At 47.0% G+C, this 21447-nt stretch overlaps 1 protein-coding gene across 1 annotated transcript in view; it reads right to left on the reverse strand.

Moving 5' to 3' along the window:
• myo10 (myosin X) overlaps positions 1 to 21447 on the reverse strand; it is a 125716-nt gene that overhangs the window by 79289 nt on the left and 24980 nt on the right. Inside the window, exon 2 of the mRNA XM_030751891.1 lies at positions 7087 to 7185. Within this exon, the coding sequence (XP_030607751.1) occupies positions 7087 to 7185 (99 nt within the window). The remainder of the gene's footprint in view (positions 1 to 7086; positions 7186 to 21447) is intronic.

Consider the following 21447-nt stretch of genomic DNA (forward strand, 5'->3'; position numbering starts at 1 on the left):
CAGTGTAACCACTGTGATATTACCAACTGGTTTCTTCCAATATGAAACTTCCACTATTTATAAAAAGCCTGAGGAGCAGCGGGACCTTGGAGCTTTGGGACCTTGGAGCTTTGGGACCTTGGAGCTTTGGGACCTTGGAGCGGTGGGACCTTGGAGCGGTGGGACCTTGGAGCGGCGGGACCTTGGAGCTTTGGGACCTTGGAGCGGTGGGACCTTGGAGCGGTGGGACCTTGGAGCGGCGGGACCTTGGAGCGGTTCGGTTCTCTGACTGGTCAGTTTAGGATTTCCTCACAGGGAGCAGCATTTGCTCCGAAGCTGAACAGGTGACATTCATCTCCAGTTACACACAACAGGTGGCTGGCGGACATGAAAACGCACACCTACGTACTTAAAACTATGAATTAGAGTAAGGTCACACAAACACACAACATCAGAAAGCACGCTCTAAATGACACTGACGAGCTGCTGCACAGCGTTTTGCTCAAGGGAACACACTGCACACACAGCCATCTTTTTAGTTACAGGACAGCTGAGGCAGCCACTCCCTCTGAGTCACACTACTTTGTGGTGTGTAGTAAAGTGATTATAAGTAACTCGTAGTAGTACTGCTAAAGCTCTTGATCAGACTGAGTGTGACGCCGACCACTCAGCACATGATCCTTAAATCTACTGTGAGTTATTTACAGTGACTGAAGGAGCTGAAAGAAGAATAAAATATAAATAAAGCAGAACAAAGATGGGAAACATTTAGAAAAGAAAAATCAAGGAGATGAGTAACAAGAGGAGGTAAAGGCTCATGAAGGGAGGAGAGAAAAATGAGAAAAGGATTAAAGAGTGATAAAATAAAGGAGCCTAAGGGATCAATTAAAAATTTAAAAAGAAACCCTCAAAAGAACTGAGACAAAAGAACTAAAACTTTATTAACAACAGCAACTTTATCACCACAAAGCATAATTTGTTTGACCTGTGAGGCTCTGTGAGCAATGACTCAGTGAGATAAAGTGCTGCTGGGTGAATGTTTGACACTTGTGGATAAAGACCTCTGGTTTTTGAGTTACTTGGTTACTAAACCAATATTTTAAACCAGTCATTACAGTTAATTTTCAGGTGAAAGGTTTTACTAAATCCAGGTACCTCCTGTATCTGTAGGATTCTGCAGGCCCTGTCTGCCCACCATGAATGTCTGCAGAAAGTTTTATATGTATCTGTATATGTGGAGATTTTTCACCCAGTAAGGAAAAAGTCTGACCTGCTGAAAACACATTACAAGTTGTAAGAACAGCAAAGTCACACAGACTCACAAGGCTGCAGGTGTTAAAGTGAGACAGATTCCTCCATCCTCTAGTTGAGATTTCAAACTGTGGTGTGGAGAGTAATTAGCTTCAGTGGCCGGCAGGTCTAACAGTCTCTGTGAATGAGTAGAGCCCCGGAGATAAGAATGCCTTAATCTGCCAGTAAATCTTCAGGACAATACTCGAGCTCAACATGACCCTAAATCCTTCAGCGCTCACATTTAGCGGCTGTCCGCTGGTAGTGACCCTCTGCTGCTCGCCAGCTACACAGGAAGTCTTTGTGAAAGCTGTCAGCACAGGAGGGTGGAGGAGAGCAAATCCACCCAAACAGCTTGCACTGGTTATTGTTTGTTGGCCTGATTTTAAAGGCTTTGGTTGAACAGGAGAATAGGTGGCAGTGAAACTCACTGATGCACAAACATGTGGAAGATTGCAGATACTCAACATCCTGGATTCTGCAAATTCCTAAAAAATAAGTTCCTTTATAATGACTCTGTGGCCCGTGCTGTGACTTGCTATGAGAGAAAGGAGATCATTTAAAGGTCTTGTTTTATGCAGCTCTGGCTTTGCGTTAGATTTGGGGGTTCACCAGGTTTTTTTTTTGAGCATTTTATTTTGCCGATATAGCGGTTCACTTTTTCCATGCTTGTTTCGCTCTGCAGCACAGGTGAGTTCAGGTAATGACACATCAGTCAGTTTTCTACCTGCTGCAGGTTCTAGTTGGAACTATTACTGTAGAGGGACTTCTGTCACCAGCTGCAGTTTGAGGCCATCTGAGGGATGAGACCATCCATCCATCCATCCATTTTCTTCCGCTTATCCGGGGCCGGGTCGCGGGGGCAGAAGCCTAAGCAGAGAAGCCCAGGCTTCCCTTTCCCCAGCCACCTCCTCCAGCTCATCCGGAGGGACCCCAAGGCGTTCCCAGGTCAGCCGAGATACATAATCTCTCCAGCGTGTCCTGGGTCTACCACGGGGCCTCTTCCCGGTGGGACATGCCCGGAACACCTCACCCAGGAGGCGGCCAGGAGGCATCCTAATCAGATGCCCGAGCCACCTCAACTGGCTCCTTTCGATGTGGAGGAGCAGCGGCTCTACTCTGAGCCCCTCCCAGATGGCCGCACTCCTCACCCTATCTCTAAGGGAGAGGCCAGCCACCCTTCGAAGGAAACTCATTTCTGCTGCTTGTATTCGCGATCTTATTCTTTCGGTCACTACCCAAAGCTCGTGACCATAGGTGAGGGTAGGAACGTAGATCGACCGGTAAATCGAGAGCTTCGCTTTTACGCTAAGCTCCCTCTTCACCACGACAGACCGGTGCAGCGTCCGCATCACTGCAGAAGCAGCCCCGATCCGCCTGTCGATCTCCCGTTCCCTTCTCCCATCACTCGTGAACAAGACCCCGAGATACTTGAACTCCTCCACTTGAGGCAAGAACTCGTTCCTGAGCCGGAGATGGCACTCCACCCTTTTCCGGCTGAGGACCATGGCCTCAGACTTAGAGGTGCTGATTCTCATGCCAGCCGCTTCACACTCGGCTGCGAACCGTTCCACTGCGAGCTGGAGGCCCCCCCCTGATGAAGCCAACAGGACCGCATCATCTGCAAAAAGCAGAGATGAGACTCTGAGGCCACCAAGGAAGAAGCCTTCTGCCACCTGGCTACGCCTAGAAATTCTGTCCATAAAAATTATGAACAGAATCGGTGACAAAGGGCAGCCCTGACGGAGTCCAACACCCACAGGAAACGAATCCGACTTATTACCGGCTATACGGACCAAGCTCTCACTGTGGTTGTACAAGGACTGAATGGCCCGCAACAATGGGCCAGACACCCCATACTCCCACAGAACCTCCCAAAGGACACCCCGAGGGACACGGTCGAATGCCTTCTCCAAGTCCACAAAGCACATGTAGACTGGTTGGGCAAACTCCCACGCACACTTGAATATCCTTGAGAGGATAAAGAGCTGGTCCAGCGTTCCACGACCAGGACGAAAACCGCATTGTTCCTCCTGAATCCGAGGTTCGACTAACAGACGCACCCTCCTTTCCAGCACCCTGGCATAGACCTTACCGGGAAGGCTGAGGAGTGTGATCCCCCGAAAGTTGGAGCACACCCTCCGGTCTCCCTTCTTAAAGATGGGGACCACCACCCCGGTCTGCCAATCCAATGGCACTGCCCCAGATCTCCACGCGATGTTGCAGAGTCGTGTCAACCAAGACAGCCCTACAACATCCAGAGCCTTCAGGAACTCAGGGCGAATCTCGTCCACCCCAGGGGCTCTGCCACCAAGGAGTTGTTTAACTACCTCACCCCCAGTGATGGTCAAGTCATCCCCCTCATCCCCAGACTCTGCTTCCACTACAGAAGGCGTGGCAGTGGGATTCAGAAGGTCCTCGAAGTATTCCTTCCACCGTCCGACTATAGCCTCAGTTGAAGTCAGCATCCCCCCCCCCCCGCACTATAAACAGTGTGAGTGAAGCACTGCTTTCCCCTCCTGAGTCGCCTGACGGTTTGCCAGAATCGATTCGATGCCGTCCGAAAGTCTTTTTCCATAGCCTCACCGAACTCCTCCCACACCCGAGTTTTTGCTTTGGCCACTACCCGAGCTGCATTGCGCTTGGCCTGTCGATACCTGTCAGCTGCCTCCGGAGTCCCACAGGCTAACCAAGCCCGATAGGACTCTTTCTTCAGCTTGATGGCTCCCTTCACCTCCGGTGACCACCATCTGGTTCGGGGGTTACCACCACGACAGGCACCAACCACCTTGCAGCCACAGCTCTGAGCAGCAGCCTCAACAATGGAGGTGCGGAACATGGTCCATTCGGACTCAATGTCCTCAGCCTCCCTCGGAATGCTGTCGAAGTTCTGCCGGAGGTGGGAGTTGAAGATCTCCCGGACTGGGGCTTCTGCCAGGCGTTCCCAGCGCACCCTCACAATACGTTTAGGTGCGCCAGGTCTGTCCAGCATCTTCCCCCGCCACCTGATCCAACTCACCACCAGGTGGTGATCAGTTGACAGCTCAGCTCCTCTCTTCACCCGAGTGTCCAAAACATACGGCCGCAGATCTGATGATACGATTACAAAATCGATCATCGACCTGCGACCTAGGGTGTCCTGGTGCCATGTGCACTTATGGACATCCTTGTGTTGGAACACGGTGTTTGTTATGGACAAACTGTGGTTTGCACAGAAGTCCAATAACAAAACACCATTCGGGTTCAGATCGGGCAGGCCGTTCCTCCCAATCACGCCCCTCCAGGTCTCACTGTCATTGCCCACGTGAGCGTTGAAGTCTCCCAGCAAGACTATGGAGTCACCAGATGGAGCACTCTCCAGCACCCCGCCCAGCAATTCCAAAAAGGGTGGGTACCCTGAACTGTCATTCGGCGCATAAGCGCAAACAACAGTCAGGACCCGTTCCCCAGCCCGAAGGCGCAGGGAAACTACCCTCTCGTCCACCGGTGAAAACTCCGACGTACAGGCAGCAAGCCGGGGGGATACAAGAATACCCACCCCAGCTCGCCGCCTCTCACCGAGGGCAACTCCAGACTGGAACCGAATCCAGCCCTTCTCCAGGAGACTGGTTCCAGAGCCCAGGCCATGCGTTGAGGTGAGCCCAACTATATCTAGCTGGTATCTCTCAACCTCACGCACTAGGTCAGGCTCCTTCCCCACCAGAGAGGTGACATTCCATGTCCCAATAGCCAGTTTCGATAGCCGGGGATCAGTCCGCCAGGGCCTCCGCCCTCGGCCACCGCCCAACACACACTGCACCCGACCCCTACGACACCTCCTGCGGGTGGTGGGCCTGCAGGAGGGCGGGCCCATGTAACCTCTTCGGGCTGCGCCCGGCCAAGCACCACGGGCTAACGCCTGGCCACCAGACGCTCTCCCTCGAGCTCCCTCCCCAGGCCTGGCTCCAGGGTGGGGCCCCGGTAACCCTATCCCGGGCAGGGTAAACTGTTCCCTTGTTTTTTCACTCATAAGGGTCTTCTGAACCGCTCTTTGTCTGGACCCTCACCCAGGACCAGTTTGCCATGGGAGACCCTACCAGGGGGACAAGCCCCGAGACAACATAGCTCCTGGGATGAGACCCTCTCTTGAAAAGAAGCTGAAGGATAGTGAGCATTATCACAATAACTACCTGGTCAACAAATCAGCCGGCACAAGACAGGAAGGGTTGGGGCTAGCTAGTTAGACGGAGTGTCAGATGTCTGATGTCCACAAACTCCCCCAGAATGATCGGGCTCCTCATCCTCTCTCTGCATCACTGCATCAATCTCCTGCTGGGCTCTTCCCTCACTCACCGAGTTACCATGCCCAGGCAGGACCCCACACAACCTGGAGTGGCTCAAGGGTGATCACCTGGTGGTCATGGAGACCAGGCAGGCCCATCCCAAAAAAAACCTCCACAGGCCCGCTCACCTGCGGACTCACTACCTGCAGGAGGGGCTGTAGGTTTCTGGTGGAATGTGGATTGGGTGGCAGTCAAAGGAGGAGGCCTTCATGGTCCAATGACCGGTGGCCAAATCTGGCGTTAGGGACATGGATGTGATGTGACTGTTGCTACTGAAACTCAGTCTGCACAACATGCTAACCTCAGACACTACAAGTTGGAGGAATCGTGCAGCAGCAGGTTTAGGGTGGGAGCTGTGGTCAGTGACAATGTAACTTAGCCGGTACCATTAAAGCAAGTAACAAGTTAACAAATGCATCCCATCCTGGCAAATACTGCGAATCATCAAAATAACCCTCAGGTCTCCACAGTAACACACGTGAGAACAGAGCGTGTTGATTTTCTGAGGCAGGCAGTCAAAGTGAAAACAACACAGATCTGTGTGTGTTGGCACCATAATGCTGACAGCTTTAACTCTAATGTTTGAGTCAATTAAAAATAAAAAGACTTTTGGGACCCCTCTGACATTTCACAGTCCAAAAGAAGACTGATGTTTTGTATCAAATCCAACCTCAAAACCTCCTTGATTGATTGATTCGTGTTAATTCTTAATAATCAACCCAAACAGTGTGAGCCCTGTTCCCTCTGCCCTTCATCCTCCATATCCACTGTTTTGAAAATACATGGATCAAAGAGGTTATGCAGAGACATATGGAGTTTAGGGGATTTGCCACTTCTTGAGCTGATCCCAGATTATGGGAAGATCTTGTTAATCCTGTGCTTTCTTATCAGCATCAGAACAGGTGTGGGAAAGACGGGAACGTTCCTCGTCAGGAGAGCGAACGATCATATTCGCTCAGCGAGGGAAATATAAACCTCAAAACTTTATAATGACGTGCGCTTTCATTACATCCTAATTTGATGCTCTTTTTATTGTGTTTTGTGCGTCACTATTAGCAATAAAGTTAAGCTTCAGCACTGCTCCAGAAATCCCCACTTATAGGTACTGATTCCATTTTAATAACTTCCTGGTATAAAGAGATCAGACTTAGTATAATTATACACTCATAACTTGAACCTTGAATAGATGCTCTTTATGTAAGTAAGTCTGCAAAAAGGAGGAAAAAACCCTAAAAAAAACCCCCCAACCCATAACCCAACACACACACACGCACACACACACACACACACACACACACACACACACACACACACACACACACACACACACACACACACACAAAATTAATAACAATAACTGCCTACAGTGAGTTATGATGATTTGTGTTAGCTTCTGCTTCCACAGGCATCCATGCATTAGGAAGTATGATTCCCAGAGTAACGATGCTCAGACCAATGCGACGTGCATTCATAGCAAAGCTGCTGCAGTTCTTACCTGGCCATAGTCTGTGGCAAAGACGACAACACCCCCGGAGCAAGAGGACACAGTGCTGGGGAGGAACTGCTCATCCTCCCGTAACCACACCCGGTCACCCTGCAGAGAAGGAAGAAAATATAAATATGGCAGTTTATAAAAAAGGGCAGCAGAGTAACTAAAACCAGGTTACAGTGAGTTAATCTTTAAAAAACATGCAATCATTTTTCCATTATGAGTGATACTGTATGCAAACGGATTAGAACCCCACTTATTGTATCATTGTATAGTATAATAATCTAAATATGAGAGTTACAACCTAGGTGTTTAATATAACCTAAAAATGTTAGCCCTCCCCCTTTAGGTTTAGATCAGGTTTGAGAGAGACTGCAGTGCCATCTGGGTTTGTGGACCTGCCTCTGCTGCCAGCTTTTCTCATCATTTAGAATAGAATAGAATAGAATAGAATAGAATAGAATGCCTTTATTGTCATTATACAGGATGTACAATGAGATTGGAGGACCACTCCTGTTCAGTGCCATGTAACAGAAAATCAAACTCTCTAAAATAAAAATATTATGAAAATATTATAATCTAGTATGATCAATATAATCAAAAGATATACAGAAATAAACAATGTGTAAAATATACAAAAAATAGCATGTATAAAAATATATACATACATTGGTGCATCTGTACATTGTAAGAAAAGTAAATATGTGTATACATATAATAATGAAGATGATGAATATTGCACTTGGTGAATGAATATTGCACTAGTGAATGAATACTGGATATTACACAATATAGGAATGTCAGATATTGTTCAGTATGAATAATATAATATTGCACAGTTACAGTGGGTGAGTGTGTGAGTTCAGGGTGGTGATTGCTCTGGCGAAGAAACTGTTCTTGAGTCTGTTTGTTCTGGCTTTGATGCACCTGTAGCGCCTGCCAGAGGGCAGCAGGTCAAACAGGTCAAAGCCAGGGTGTGAGCTGTCCTTGATGATGTTCCTGGCTCTGCTGATGCAGCGGGAGGTGTAGATGTCCATCAGGGAGGGGAGAGGGCAGCCAACGATTCTTTGTGCTGTCTTGACTACCCTCTGAAGCCTGACCCTGTCTGCCTCAGTGCAGCTGCCGTACCATACTGTGATACAGTACGTCAGCAGGCTCTCAATGGATGAGCGGTAGAAGGTCAGCAGCAGGTTTGAGTCCAAGTTGTTCTTCCTGAGGACCCTCAGGAAGTGAAGTCGCTGCTGAGCCTTCTTGATAACAGCTGTGATGTTATCTGACCAAGAGAGATCAGCAGAGATGAGGACACCAAGAAACCTGAAGGTGTGGACCCTCTCCACATGCTCGCCGTTGATGTAGAGGGGAGCTGGGTCAGTCCTGTGCTTCCTGAAGTCGATGATGATCTCTTTGGTTTTCATGATGTTCAGTACCAGGTTGTTCTCTGAACACCAGGCTGTCAACTTCAAGACCTCCTCTCTGTAAGCTGCCTCATCTCCCTTCGAGATGAGTCCGACCACTGTGGTGTCGTCAGCAAATTTGACGATGAGGTTGTTATTGTGGGCCGGACTGCAGTCATGGGTGTAGAGGCAGTACAGGAGGGGGCTCAGCACACAGCCCTGTGGGGAGCCAGTGCTCAGTGTGCGGGTGGAGGAGAGATGGGGGCCAAGTCTCACAGTCTGGGGCCGGTTGGTTAAGAAGTCCTTGATCCAGGAACATGTGAGAGGGGGGAGGCCCAGGGTGTGCAGTTTGGTGGTGAGAATGTCCGGGATGATTGTGTTGAACGCTGAGCTGTAATCCACAAAGAGCATGCGAGCGTAGCTCTGCTGCTGCTCCAAGTGGCTCAACACAGAGTGGAGAGCTACAGCGATGGCGTCCTCTGTGGATCTGTTTGCTCGATATGCAAACTGATGGGTGTCGAAAGTGGGGGGCAGGTGGTCTTTGATGTGCTGGAGAACCAGCCTCTCAAAGCACTTCATGATTACCGGTGTGAGGGCCACAGGGCGGTAATCATTTAGGCTGGTGACAGATGACCTTTTGGGCACGGGGATGATTGTGGCTGTTTTTAGGCAGGGGGGGATGACTGCTTGGGCCAGGGAGCGGTTGAAAATCCTGGTGAGAATCAGGGTGAGCTGGTGGGCACACGCTCTGATCACCTTGCCAGGTACTCCGTCTGGTCCGGTAGCCTTCCTGGGGTTCACTGCCAGGAGCACGCGCCGTACCTCATGCTCCTGGACAGTGAGTGGGGTGCAGCCTGGTGGGGGGGGGCAGGACTGGAGCAGATGGGTGGTCCTGAGGCATCTCAAAGCGAGCAAAGAAACAGTTAAGTTCCTCTGCTAGTGACACACTCAGGTCTCCTGCAGTCACATCACAGCCTCTGAAGTTTGTGATGTTCTGAATGCCCTGCCACACCTCCCGTGTGTTATTGCTGGACAGATGGGACTCTATTCTCCTCCTGTAGTCCGTTTTGGCTTTTTTTAATTCCTCTTTTCAGGTCAGCTCGAGCAGCACTGTACAGAGCTCTGTCGCCTGACCTGAAGGCAGCATCACGGGTTTTGAGGAGTGAACGGACCTGGCTGTTCATCCAGGGTTTCTGGTTAGGGAAAACCCGGATGTTTTTGCTGACAGTCACATTTCCGATACAGAACTTAATGTAGTCCAGTACCGTCCCTGTGAATTTAGAAACATATATTTATGTTGGTGTTTAAATAAAGTACTTTAGAGCTCGTGTTGTGCCATATTTTGTTCTTTGCCAAAGACACAGGCTGTAATGTTGCCTTGGCATTGACCTTTCTGTGGCCAAAAGCAGGCTCCCTGCTCTCGCCACAGCTCGGTAAGCTGAGCAGTGTTGGGTTTCAGAGGTCTCTACCTGCAGCTGCCGTCACCCAGGAGGCCGTTAAAGCTCCATGTTTATCGATGCTTTTTACTGAGCAGTTCCTGAGGAGAGCTTTATACCTGCTGACCTGTCAAGTTTACGGCTCCCAGTTCCTACAGCGTGTCTCCTTCAGGCTAACAGCTAACGACCAGAATTCCCCCTCTCCGTTACGTATGTGCAGGATTAGCAGGGACTCTGGAATTTATGGAAGAAAGTCTGATTCGTGTTTGGAGGACTGTATCCTGGTTTTCATCATTCATTTGGCTTCACACCTTTGTTCTGATAGATTACTGCTGGATGTTTGGTTGATAGTACTGAGTACTCTGAACCGGTCTCACTGAAATACAGCCGAGCTGAAGGATCGAGGGGCCCTTCCAGTGGATCCCCTCTTAATCGCAAAGCCACATGTGCTGTTGTTCATTAGCGTGACAGGCTAATGCTAATGGCAAAAACAAGCTCTGCACTTCAGTGAGATGCCCCTCCTCTCTCTGAACGAGACATACGAATGACCTCTGACCCACAAGCGCTCACTCAGAGAGAGCTGTCCTGGAGAGGGGCACCTGGGTGGGAAAATGTTGGCTGAATGAATGGATGAGGAGTAAAACGTGCACACAGAGTAAAGCTCAGGGTTGCGGTGTCAGCAGTGGATCAGAGGGGGGGGCTGTGTGTTGTTCTAAACCCCTGACCGCCCCTCTCTGCAGAGGGAGGCGGGACGGTTCAAACGGTCCCGGGATCTCCCGGTGAGATAGAAATGTGGCAGTCAGAGGAATTTCCCTTCTGATCCTGACTTTGTCACATGAAGTCGGACACTTCCTGATTATTCTTCTCCAGTTTAGCCACGTAAATGAACTACATACTTTCTCCCACACTGTCGTGTTGGGAAAAAAAATATCCACCTGAAGATAAAAATTTATATCCAGTCTTATTATTGTGCTTATGTGGAATAAACCAGCCTCACTCCCATCTCAGCAAGTATGGATACTTGGTCTGGACCCCTCGGCACCATCACTGTTTTTATGAAGATCATTTACCAACCTGTTGTGTTAGTGTTATGAATGAATATATCTGAACTCCAAACCATGACCTTCTCCTAACCTGAACCAGCCTGCACATGAAAGCAGAACTAAACAATGACTGAAGTCAAAAAACAAACCAGAGGCTCGACAGACAGCAGCGTCTGACGCTTTGGTGCTCCAAAAAGAACCAGACAAAGGAACGTGCTCCACTGTGAAGTTACAAAGAGAAGGAGTGTGCTGTTTACCAGCCAGGAACGCACGGACATTCCTGATGCGCTCCAGCACGGGAATCTGATGCTCACATCAAGTTTGGGTGTAGAAAGTAGAAGAAGGGTCTCCTATGAAGGACCCCCCCCCCCCCCCCCCCCACACACACACACACACACTTACACTTTGTTTGCAGGCAGCGTGTGCTGCCCGTCCTCTCTGTGCTGGGACAAGAAAAAGAGGCGTCTTATTGTGCTTTCTCTCCCTAACCTCTTAATCTTCTCCGTCTCTCCTCCTCCCTCATCTCTCTGTCATCCCTGCACACACACACACGCACACATGCAGACACACTCTCAAACACACACACACACCATCAGAGCTACTAGCCCATTTTTAAACAAGCAGTCTGGGTCAAAAGCCTCTGCTTTACCTCCTCTCTGTCATTCATCACCACTGATTGCCTGAACTTTGAACATCAAAGAGCTCATTTGTCCTGAAGTTGCATCTGTTAGCATCACAAAGCAAAAAAAACTAGAAAAATATAACTAAAGCAGCACATACCATGCTGCACGAGACGTTAGTGACTGATATCAGGTTACGGAAAGATCATGAAGGATAATGTGTGTAAAGCACACATACTAAAAAGTGTGGTCATTTATATGTTTACTAGATCAGATCAGATGTGCAGAATGGCGATTTCTCACACAGCTGCACCTGATTCCAGTGTGCACGGAAGAGGGGAAAACCGTGGTGCTTGGGCCAAATGTGAAGCAAAGATTTGGTGCACTGTGTTTCTATGCAAAGTCTATGCAAACACATGAATCAATGCAAACTCTTATAGAGGTGACTACACATCCACACAAACTGTCACTTCACAGTCACTTCACACACTGCTGTGGACGCCTTTTAGCCGACACGAGTCCAGAGACTGTCGAGTCTCCTGAAGCCTCCTACAATCAGACACGGGTGAGACGCTTTCTAGCAGCCGTTTGAAGGGCAGCCAACACAGCATGAACAGGTTAAACTCCAGCAACGGCACAGATCACCACTGTGGACCAAAGTGTTTGAGCCTCATCACGACTGAGCCAAACAAACTGGACTTGGTACCAGAGCTGCAGGATTTGTTGGCTGGGGATGAGAACACAGCACGTATTCCTGCTCTGGCACCAGCTGCAAAATGAATTCTCCAATCTATGCACCCTAATAATTTAAAAAAGATGTGCAGTGCATTAATTTAGTTAAACATTTAGTCAGGGTCCAAGAAATGGTTCAAATACCACAAATTTATTTAAATTATAAAGAAAGTTTTGAAGCATTAAATTCTAGAGATTTCAGCTCATAAAAGCTTTCAAAACCAGCTCAACACAAAAACTAACCAGCCATTTTAAACGTGGGGAAAAGTGAAGCACCTGTACAAATCTGCACTTACACTAATTTTCTGCCACCGCGCTGACATGCGAGGAAGCGGGGCCTCGGCACAGTCAATGTCAACACGCTCGCTGGGAAACGCCTGAGAGGCTCGACTGGGAGCTGTGGATCAAAGCCCAGCTGTTACACCAAAAAGACCTCCGAGCCCCTCATTCCAGATTAAACTAAGTAAACTCTCTCACACAGCGGACTCAGAGGTGTCAGAGTGTGACTGGTATGAACAGGCAGGATAATTACAGTGGGAAAGACGCTGCTGAAGAATTACAGTTAGTCTTGGATCCCCCATCACACCAGAAAGGAGGTCAAAGTATCTGGAAGAAATAAACCTGATGCTCTGGCTTCACTGAGGGTGGATTTGTGCTCTTAGAAGTACTTTGACTGGACAAGACAGCCTGCAACAACAATAAAAGCATGTACAGATGAAAAAATAACAACAGTGAGCTTCAACATTCTGACTTCAGTCATTTCTGATCCATTGGGGTTCGAGCTTTATCCATGCTCCTGTGTCCTCTGTAAACATGTTGGCCACATGATCCAGGGAGATGCTCTTTATCTCGATCCTGATTCCTCCTCCCAGCCAGAGCCAAAACACCAACACAAACCTCACCCTGAAAGCTCTGGGAGTAGAATCGAAGCAGTGACCCATCGCCTACATGTATTTTCCCTGCATAACCTCAACATGTGTGGCTAATGCTCTCCCTGCAGGGTGCTGGGGGGAGTGGGAGACTGGGGGTCCGTTGTGTGGGGCGTGTTCGTGCGCCATCGGCGTCGGGAATGAGCAGCTGTCTTGTTTGGGAGATTCCACTTCCTCTCCCACAACAAACTGAGTGTTGTGCTCGACCACAGCCACCCCCTCTATCAGAGCCGTCAATGCCAAAGCCCGTGACGGCTTTTCTTTATCTTTTAGTGAGCATTAAAACTGACTCAACACAACTGCTGGTATGTTCTCTGAGACGTGACCCACTGCTGCCCGAGCAAACAAACGGCACCATTTTCTTCAGCCTTCATTCAAATGCTGTTAATAAATATTAGAATAAATGAAAATCCTGCCGTTACACGTCTCTGCAAACGAGGAAGAATCCGTGCAACGTGTTGCCGCTGCTGCTGCTGAACTTTGACCTCGTCTACACCAGTTGTTCTGAAAGCAGGCACATCTCCAACAGCTGCATTCCTCCATCAGTGTCTGCACTGAATCCATCCCACCACAGTTCCCCTTCAGTTAACTCTAAACAGAACTCAGCCTTATGGCTAAATTCATTTCTCTTCATTTTACCAGGGAGGCCCGTTTATAGCAAATATAGTTCTATAAATGAGATCTGGCCAAACCAGCAGCCATACACTGATGTTGATGCATTTCAAATGATACTAGTTCTGATTGTCTCTGTACGATATTGTGTGCCAAATGTTACTTCCATGTCTCCAACTATCAGTTCCCTCCCCCTGCACATCAGCAGCTCCCCTCAGTCAGCCGAGTGGAACCGATTATCTGCTCCTTGTTTACAGAAGCCCCACATGCTCCTCGCCCCCCCCCCAAAACATCAGGCTGAGAAGAAACGATGGACGTGTTAAAGCAAAGAGAAAGAAAACCTGACGAGGGTCATTTTAAAGTTCTGTAATCAGGAGGAACAAAGATGAACGACGGATCAGAAGTGGTTTGTCTGAAAAGCTGTTTTTGATCTGAGTGCAGGCGTGCTTCGTGTTTCTCTTCATTTCATAATTCGTGATACTTGAAACCGCTTCAGAAACAGGCGTGTGATCTCTAAAGTTTACCAAATAAAAAGATTCTCTCTTCACTGCTGAAAACCTTGAATGTGAACTTTCCACCCACTGAAGGTAATAATCATACACGACGATCATTCACTGGAGCTGATGGTGGACCCTGTATTACACGGACCATGATAGGAGATTAGAGCAGATGCCATCACCTCAGCTTTGTGTGAGCCATTGTGCGTCTCAGACGCAGCATCAGGCCTGTTGTTTTGTTTGGCCGTTACGTGTGAGCAGCCTGACTGGATGAATTAATCATTAACTGTTAGTGGGAAATGCTTTTTATGACTGAGGTTAAAGTGAGTAACTGTCACACTTCATGCAATTTTGAATCTGTCTGCTTTTTATCAAGATATGACATGTAAGATGGGACTGTCTGTCAGCCAGTGGGAATGCTCAGATTTTTTCCCGTCACCTTAATGTGAGACTGGAGACTGGGGGCAGATGGAGAGTGCCTCATTTTGACCACACAGAGGAAATTTATGGTTTCCAGAACCTAAAAAGGTGAAAGTGTCACAGTTTCTAAGCCACTACAGGACAAAATGTATTTTTTCTTAGAGTTTATGCAAACCATGTGCTCCCCTGTGATGATGGTGAGTGACAAAACAATAGAAACAATGCACACCTACACACTGTGGTTTAGTGGGAAACTGCTCCCTGGGGAATGCAGCCAGGAGGAAGTCCACAAACTGACCTTGAACCTTTGCCAGCATGTGGCGCAGACCAATCACCGCACAAAGCCTTCGTGGAGAGCCAATCAACACAAGCTCAGTGGAAGAAGTTATTTAGATTTGAAAGGCTGGACACACACGGTGAGAGCAGGGGATTGTGGGAACCGATCAGCCTGCTGTATTGACTTGTCTGGGAAAGCCTCACAATTTGTCACACACACCAAAACAAACACACAAAGGCAAATCATACACAATTAAACTCAAGTACACTGACAGAAGCGCGCACACACACACACACACCAGTGTGAACTCATTTATCTGATGCACACTTTTTACTCACATTGTACGAACGCACAACTGTATCCACACTAACATCAGCATACAAACTTCTTCTAACACAAAACACATGACATGAACTTGCAAAGTCGTGCATTAACTCACATATGCAAACAAGGAAATCATACAAAACACAGATGCACAAATGCACTGACTGCATGCACACAAACACACTCTTATGGCAACAAATCCAAACACAGAAACACAAGATCAGCCAAACTTACTAAAAATACACACACACACACACACTCACTGATAAGGATAGGAGGTGTGGGAAGTGAAACACAGGTGTGGAATTGAAGCTGCATCCAGGTAAAGCTTCACAGGTTAGACACATGGCACTAAATAAAAAAGAGAAGATATTCCACTTTTTAATGATACCTTTACTCCCAGTAGTAGTAAAAAAAAAAAAAAAAAGTTCCATAGACTGTATATAAAAGATGAGCTCTGCATTCTTTCTAATGACCAGCAGGGGGCTGGTAGCAAAAACACATCTATGGAAAAAAATGACCCTACTGCTCAGTTGATTTATAACCTGTGTGAAAGGTTTTCTAATAATTTTGTGGTCTCAGTCGCTAGTTTTAAATCTTACTGAATAATCACTGTAGATGATGGTTCTGATTTCAGTTAAATAAAACAATGATAAGCACAGTGTGACTGATAAGTCGCTTTCCTGTCTCAGTCAGATCAAAGCTCGAGGTTTCACAACAGGATTTCACTAACCTATAGTGACATCACAGTGGCTTCCCCCATCTTTTATATCCAGGTTATGGGAAGCACCAGTCAGCTGCAATATATTCACTATGTTTAGGCTTAATGTTACGAGGTTACATGCCAAACAGTGATTTAGCATGTTAACAATTGATGTTCAAATGCAGGTTCATCCTGGACAAGTCCCCAGTCTATCATTCACGAACGTCTTTGAATTGTGGGAATAAGCCGGAGAACCTGGAGCGAAGCCTTCTGCTGACGTGGGTTTCTGTGGGGACTGAATCACTTGGCACTCAGTGGCATCATTTTCCAGCTGATTGCTGGTTGATCCAAAACTCAAATTAGTTGCCATCACCCCTGGAGCCTTTAGCATGGCTAAAAATAACATTTTAATTGACATATTCAGTATTTTAAAAGCTCTGGTTTGTTTTTCATTATGTTTATTGGACACATGTGAAACCAGTTCTTCTTTAATATGCTTTGATGTTCCTCCATCTTTCTATAAAAAGCAGTCTTATCTCTGCTCTCTGTTTAACTCACTGAGGATGGATTTTTACATTATCAAAGTTACCAAACTCCTTTTCAGCCCGACACCCTTTTTTCTTTTTTGCTTTAAGGAAAACAGTTTCTCTGGAGTCGTAGGAAGTTCGGAGCTGCCCTGGGAAAATGTAATTGCGATCAAATGCATCGTCTTTGAAGCCTCTGTGTGGAGCAAATCTTGGCACCGCTTCGGTAAATGACATCCCAGGCGGCAGCACTGAATACACTTCATCTGTCATAATAACTGCTGCCTTTACATGAGCTCCTTCTTATTGAATTTCCAGGCCTTAAAGCACCTTAATTAGATGTTACATACCACTTAACCACCCGGCTCGGTGAGCAGTGCCACGTATTACTCTGCCCTAAGCCGAGCGCGTCTGCTGAAGCCCGGCAGTCATCAGACATGACATGTAATTTCTTCAGAGAGCAGAGAAGTTTGATCCAAAGATGTGTGTGTTAGGATGAAGTCTAAAACTGTAGCGCTGGGAAAAAGTTTACCCTTTGCAATTATTTATGAGGACTTATCGTCGGTGGTTTGGAGAGCCAGACGGGTGACGTTTAACACAAAAGATGTTTATTTTTGTTGTTGTTGTCTGAGATACTCGAGGCTGCTGATATCAACTTTTAACTCATCCAAGTTCCCATAAAGACATCAGAAAGATCACAGGAAGTTAGCCTGAGGAAATCTACACAACTTTGGCCTTCACAGTGACAGAAAAAAAGAATTTAACGCAGCAGAAGCCATTATCCCTCCTGTCTGCAGCGCCTTGATGTGGCAGCAGAACAACAGAGTCCCATCACACCCACTCAGCTTGTAAGACAGACACTGAAAAGCTAAATTCCTGCTTTCCATGGCTGTTCGCTCGCACAGGGGTAAATGAAACCATGTGTGTGGCTCAGCAGACACATCTGGCTCATTCTGAATAGTCTGAATTTTTTTCCCATAATCCACTTAAAGGTGATTTTTTTTTCCCTCATCTTTATTCAAACATGCTGTAGATTTATTGTGGGTCAACTATGATGCAGAAACTTCCTCTCAGTAAAATCAGTTCATGGTCAAGAGCAGCGAGGGCCCCTGCCCGCATTCCTCAGGCTTTCAGTGTTTACAAGGACAAACAGAGGAGCCCGTGTATTGTGGAAGGAAGGAAATCGGTGGTTGCAGAGGTTTTCTTTTTTCTGGGACAACTAATGATGGTCATAATGATGATGGATAAAGGAGAATTGTGATTATCACACTCAAAAACACACCAGCAAACACAGAAACACAAGAAAAGTGCGCACACACTTGCTCTACTTGTATATGATCTGTGACCACTTACACAGACATGAGCAGCGGCCATAAAACACACACAGCTCAGTTCGCAGCAGCCAATCAGAGGCTGCGAGGAGATGCTGACTTGACTGAGTTTAAATGATGTTTCTGATTATTTTCTCATGCACTGCGGTAATCAGAGCGCTGCCTTTATTATTGACTCTGATGATCTCTGGACAAAGCTGTTTTTATGGGGTGTTTATGGAACTACTGCACACTGTATTCCTGTTTACAGTACACTGAGAAATGACTGTAGATGTTTTAGTTGCCCGTTTCCCTCCAGCAGACAGCTGAAAACTTGATCTCTTTGGGTTATTGTTTCCATTTCATTTTCACTATTTAAATTAAGTTATAAATGACAGAGGCACAGATATTGTATACAGTACATTCCTGGCATTCCCTAAAGAGCTATTGTTTGATTATGTCTCTATCGTTTGATTATATCTTATTAATTGCTGCTGTGATTGGATCATTTTGTGGGAGCCCAATTCTGACCACCTCCACATTCCCGTGCAATTTCACCATGGATGTCAACCCAGAACAAACATGATTTTTGGTGTCAAAATGAGCCGACCTTCAGGTCGAGGATCATTGCTGGAGGTGAGAGCTGCAGCTAAAACTGAGCCCAACCTGCAGCCTTCAGTGCAGCCAAAAGTCCAGAGAATCAAAGGCAGACAGCTGTGCATGCTCATCGTTTCTGTTTCCCATCGTGACTTCATCCCCCAGCATCACTTGGCCATGACAGATTGCTTATATGAGGCATGTGAGGGAGAACACACCGTGCACAAACATCAACACCATCATCGCTCATCACCTGGACCCTCGCCATCCACAGAATGAACTTGAAAAGGCAGGGTCGCCATTCCTGGAGTTTTGCGAATGGTCAGTGCATCACTTCCACAGATCGATCCAAAAATAGCAGGAAGTGGTGCCGTGGTGCACAAGGAGATAACCTTGAAGCGCAGACTGGAAAAGTTAAATGAGGTAAAGATTTGTTGGGGTTTTCTTTTAAAAGTAGAGTCGAGGCACTTTGTACGTATACAGCATAACTGTAATAAATTTGCACTGCCGATATCACTTCCTTACTCAAGCTCAAAACACCTCCTCAACCTCTCGTTATGTGAAAAGGGTTCGATAAAGAGATATTTACTAAAAATGAAGGCTCGAGTGTGTTTTTGTTGGAGACCATTTCTGCCCGTTCACTCCTCGCTCCTCCTCAGGTTCTGGCTGCCCCTCCCTGAGCGTGCTGAGGTTTCTTCCTTCCCTCTGTCGCCAAGCGCTGCTCATAGGACAAAGGACGATGGTGGGCACATTTCAGCAAATTAAACAAAAACCAGTGTGAACAGACTGCAGTTAAAGCTGCCTGCTAGAGGCTCGGCAGTACCATTTCATCATGATGATGATGATATTACATAAATGACTCAGCGTAGTTTCACTAATAAATATCAGTGAACTCTGCATTAAGGAAAAGGAAGCACAACTGTAAAAATGAACTGAAGGAAATCTGTTTCATTACATCCATTCAGAACCTCCAGCTTTCACTGACCACAGGATCAGCTTCCTTTTGGCTCCTGTGCCTTATTTTATGGTTTGTGATGTCACCATTAGCTCAGAGGCTTTGTGGTCAGAATATACTTAGAGTCCAGACTCAACTTAGAGATGGTAAACATTTAGAGAGCAAGTGTGTGGGCTTTTTCTTTTATTTATGTCCCTTCAGGCGAGTGGGAGTAGAAGTTCAGCCAGGACCGGTTTACTCAGAGGGAACATGCAGAATCAGCTCAGAAGCAGTTCATAAATTTAATGTTTGAAGAATTTAAGCATTTCAAACTAAAAATCTTCCTTCTGACAGAAATCCAACCAGCAACTGACATTAGATACACATTCAAGAAAGACATTTAGTTGCATATGTGGAACATAAGCACAGCCTTGGTACAAATTTTATGGTTCAAACTTCCAGCGGAGTGATCGTAAACCGTGATAAGACTCACTCAGCGTTTAAATATTGAAAACATAAACTCAACACCCAGTGAATGGCACATAACACCTGCTAGACGTGAATTATTAACAAAGCAGTTGTCAGCAGGGGTCAGAGGTCCCGTCAGGGAGTGGGTGAGAGCAGAGGTGTTGACTAGAGGCTCCACAGGAAGCAGCTGTTCATCAGCAGATCGTCTTCCTGCTGTCAGTGATCAAAAACAATTTGTACAAAGAGACGAGAGGAACAGGAATCCCCGGGCTGATGAACGTGACACTCACTGAAGACGACGGCCCGTTTCAGGGGATAGCTGATTAATTAAAATGTTGGCTCATCCAAATTACAAATACGCATATTTTCTGGAAGCCTTTGGGCCTTAAACAAATGCATGAATAACACTTTCCCACACTAAATTCTCAAAACTTCAGAGACATGTAGGTCTGGGAGATGAAGCTCTCAGTATCCTCCTTCAGCTGCTTGGTGGATAATTAAAAGGCATGTCGCTGTGGATCTGGAGAGCAGCTGTAGGGTGGATACATGTGAGTTTGCAGCTGACTCGGGAGAGACTTGGAACCTCTTCTGGTTGGATGACAATCAAACCGCCAGGGGGAAAACACAAGTACACTGTTTCATGAGCTGAGAAGAAGACACAGCGCTGGGCCGGGCACTGGAATACGACAGAAGGCAGAGCCACAGAGAGGTGCTGACGCTGTGGTGAAATGCCTCAGCAAACACACACACATCCGTGGATTTGATGCTAATTTGTTCCCATGTTTCACCGTGTGTGTTTGGCTCTGAAGGCCAACTGCTGTCCAGCCCACGACTCTTTAACTGTACTTACTGTCAATATTTGGAACACAACCAAAAAAAATACTACAACTAAATGCAGTTTGGAGCTGATTCTAAGCCGCTTCACTCAATGCACAATATTCACAGTATTCAAACTATAATCCACCCATTTTTAACCTCTTATCCAACTAGGGTCACAAGGGGGCTGAGTCTATCCCACCCACTATCGGGAGAGAGGTGAGGGGGTGCACTGTAAAAAGGTCACCAGTTGTGCAGCACAGACACCAAGTTAGCTGTACGGTGTTTTCTGACAGGCCTACTTATGACTGAAATCATCCACATGACCCTCGCCAAGCTGTCGCCAATAAAATGAACCAAACTATGTAATCTTAGGACACTGCATGGGGTGGAGGGGTGCCAAAACATGAAAAATGCAATTCTCTGTTAATCCCTATTAAGAGGCATGTCCAAAGACTACACAGTTTACCTCTAGCTTTTACCAGGAGCCAAACATACCGGCCTGAAATGAAGACCACCTCCACTCAGGACAATCAGGAAGCAGTTAGCTTATGTGGGAGCAGAAAATTCATGCAGTGCTGTAGGTCAGACACCCGGCTGAAGTTAGCCTGTAGTTAGAACAGCGTTTATCTGGACTGCCTCGAGTGCGTTATTGCTAACAAATGAGCACAGTAAAGCTTAATTTATAGTTAAATCACCCACGCTGCAGCCTGACATACACCTTTACCAGA

Source organism: Archocentrus centrarchus, chromosome 17, assembly GCF_007364275.1.
Source record: "Archocentrus centrarchus isolate MPI-CPG fArcCen1 chromosome 17, fArcCen1, whole genome shotgun sequence".
Lineage (NCBI taxonomy): Eukaryota > Metazoa > Chordata > Actinopteri > Cichliformes > Cichlidae > Archocentrus > Archocentrus centrarchus.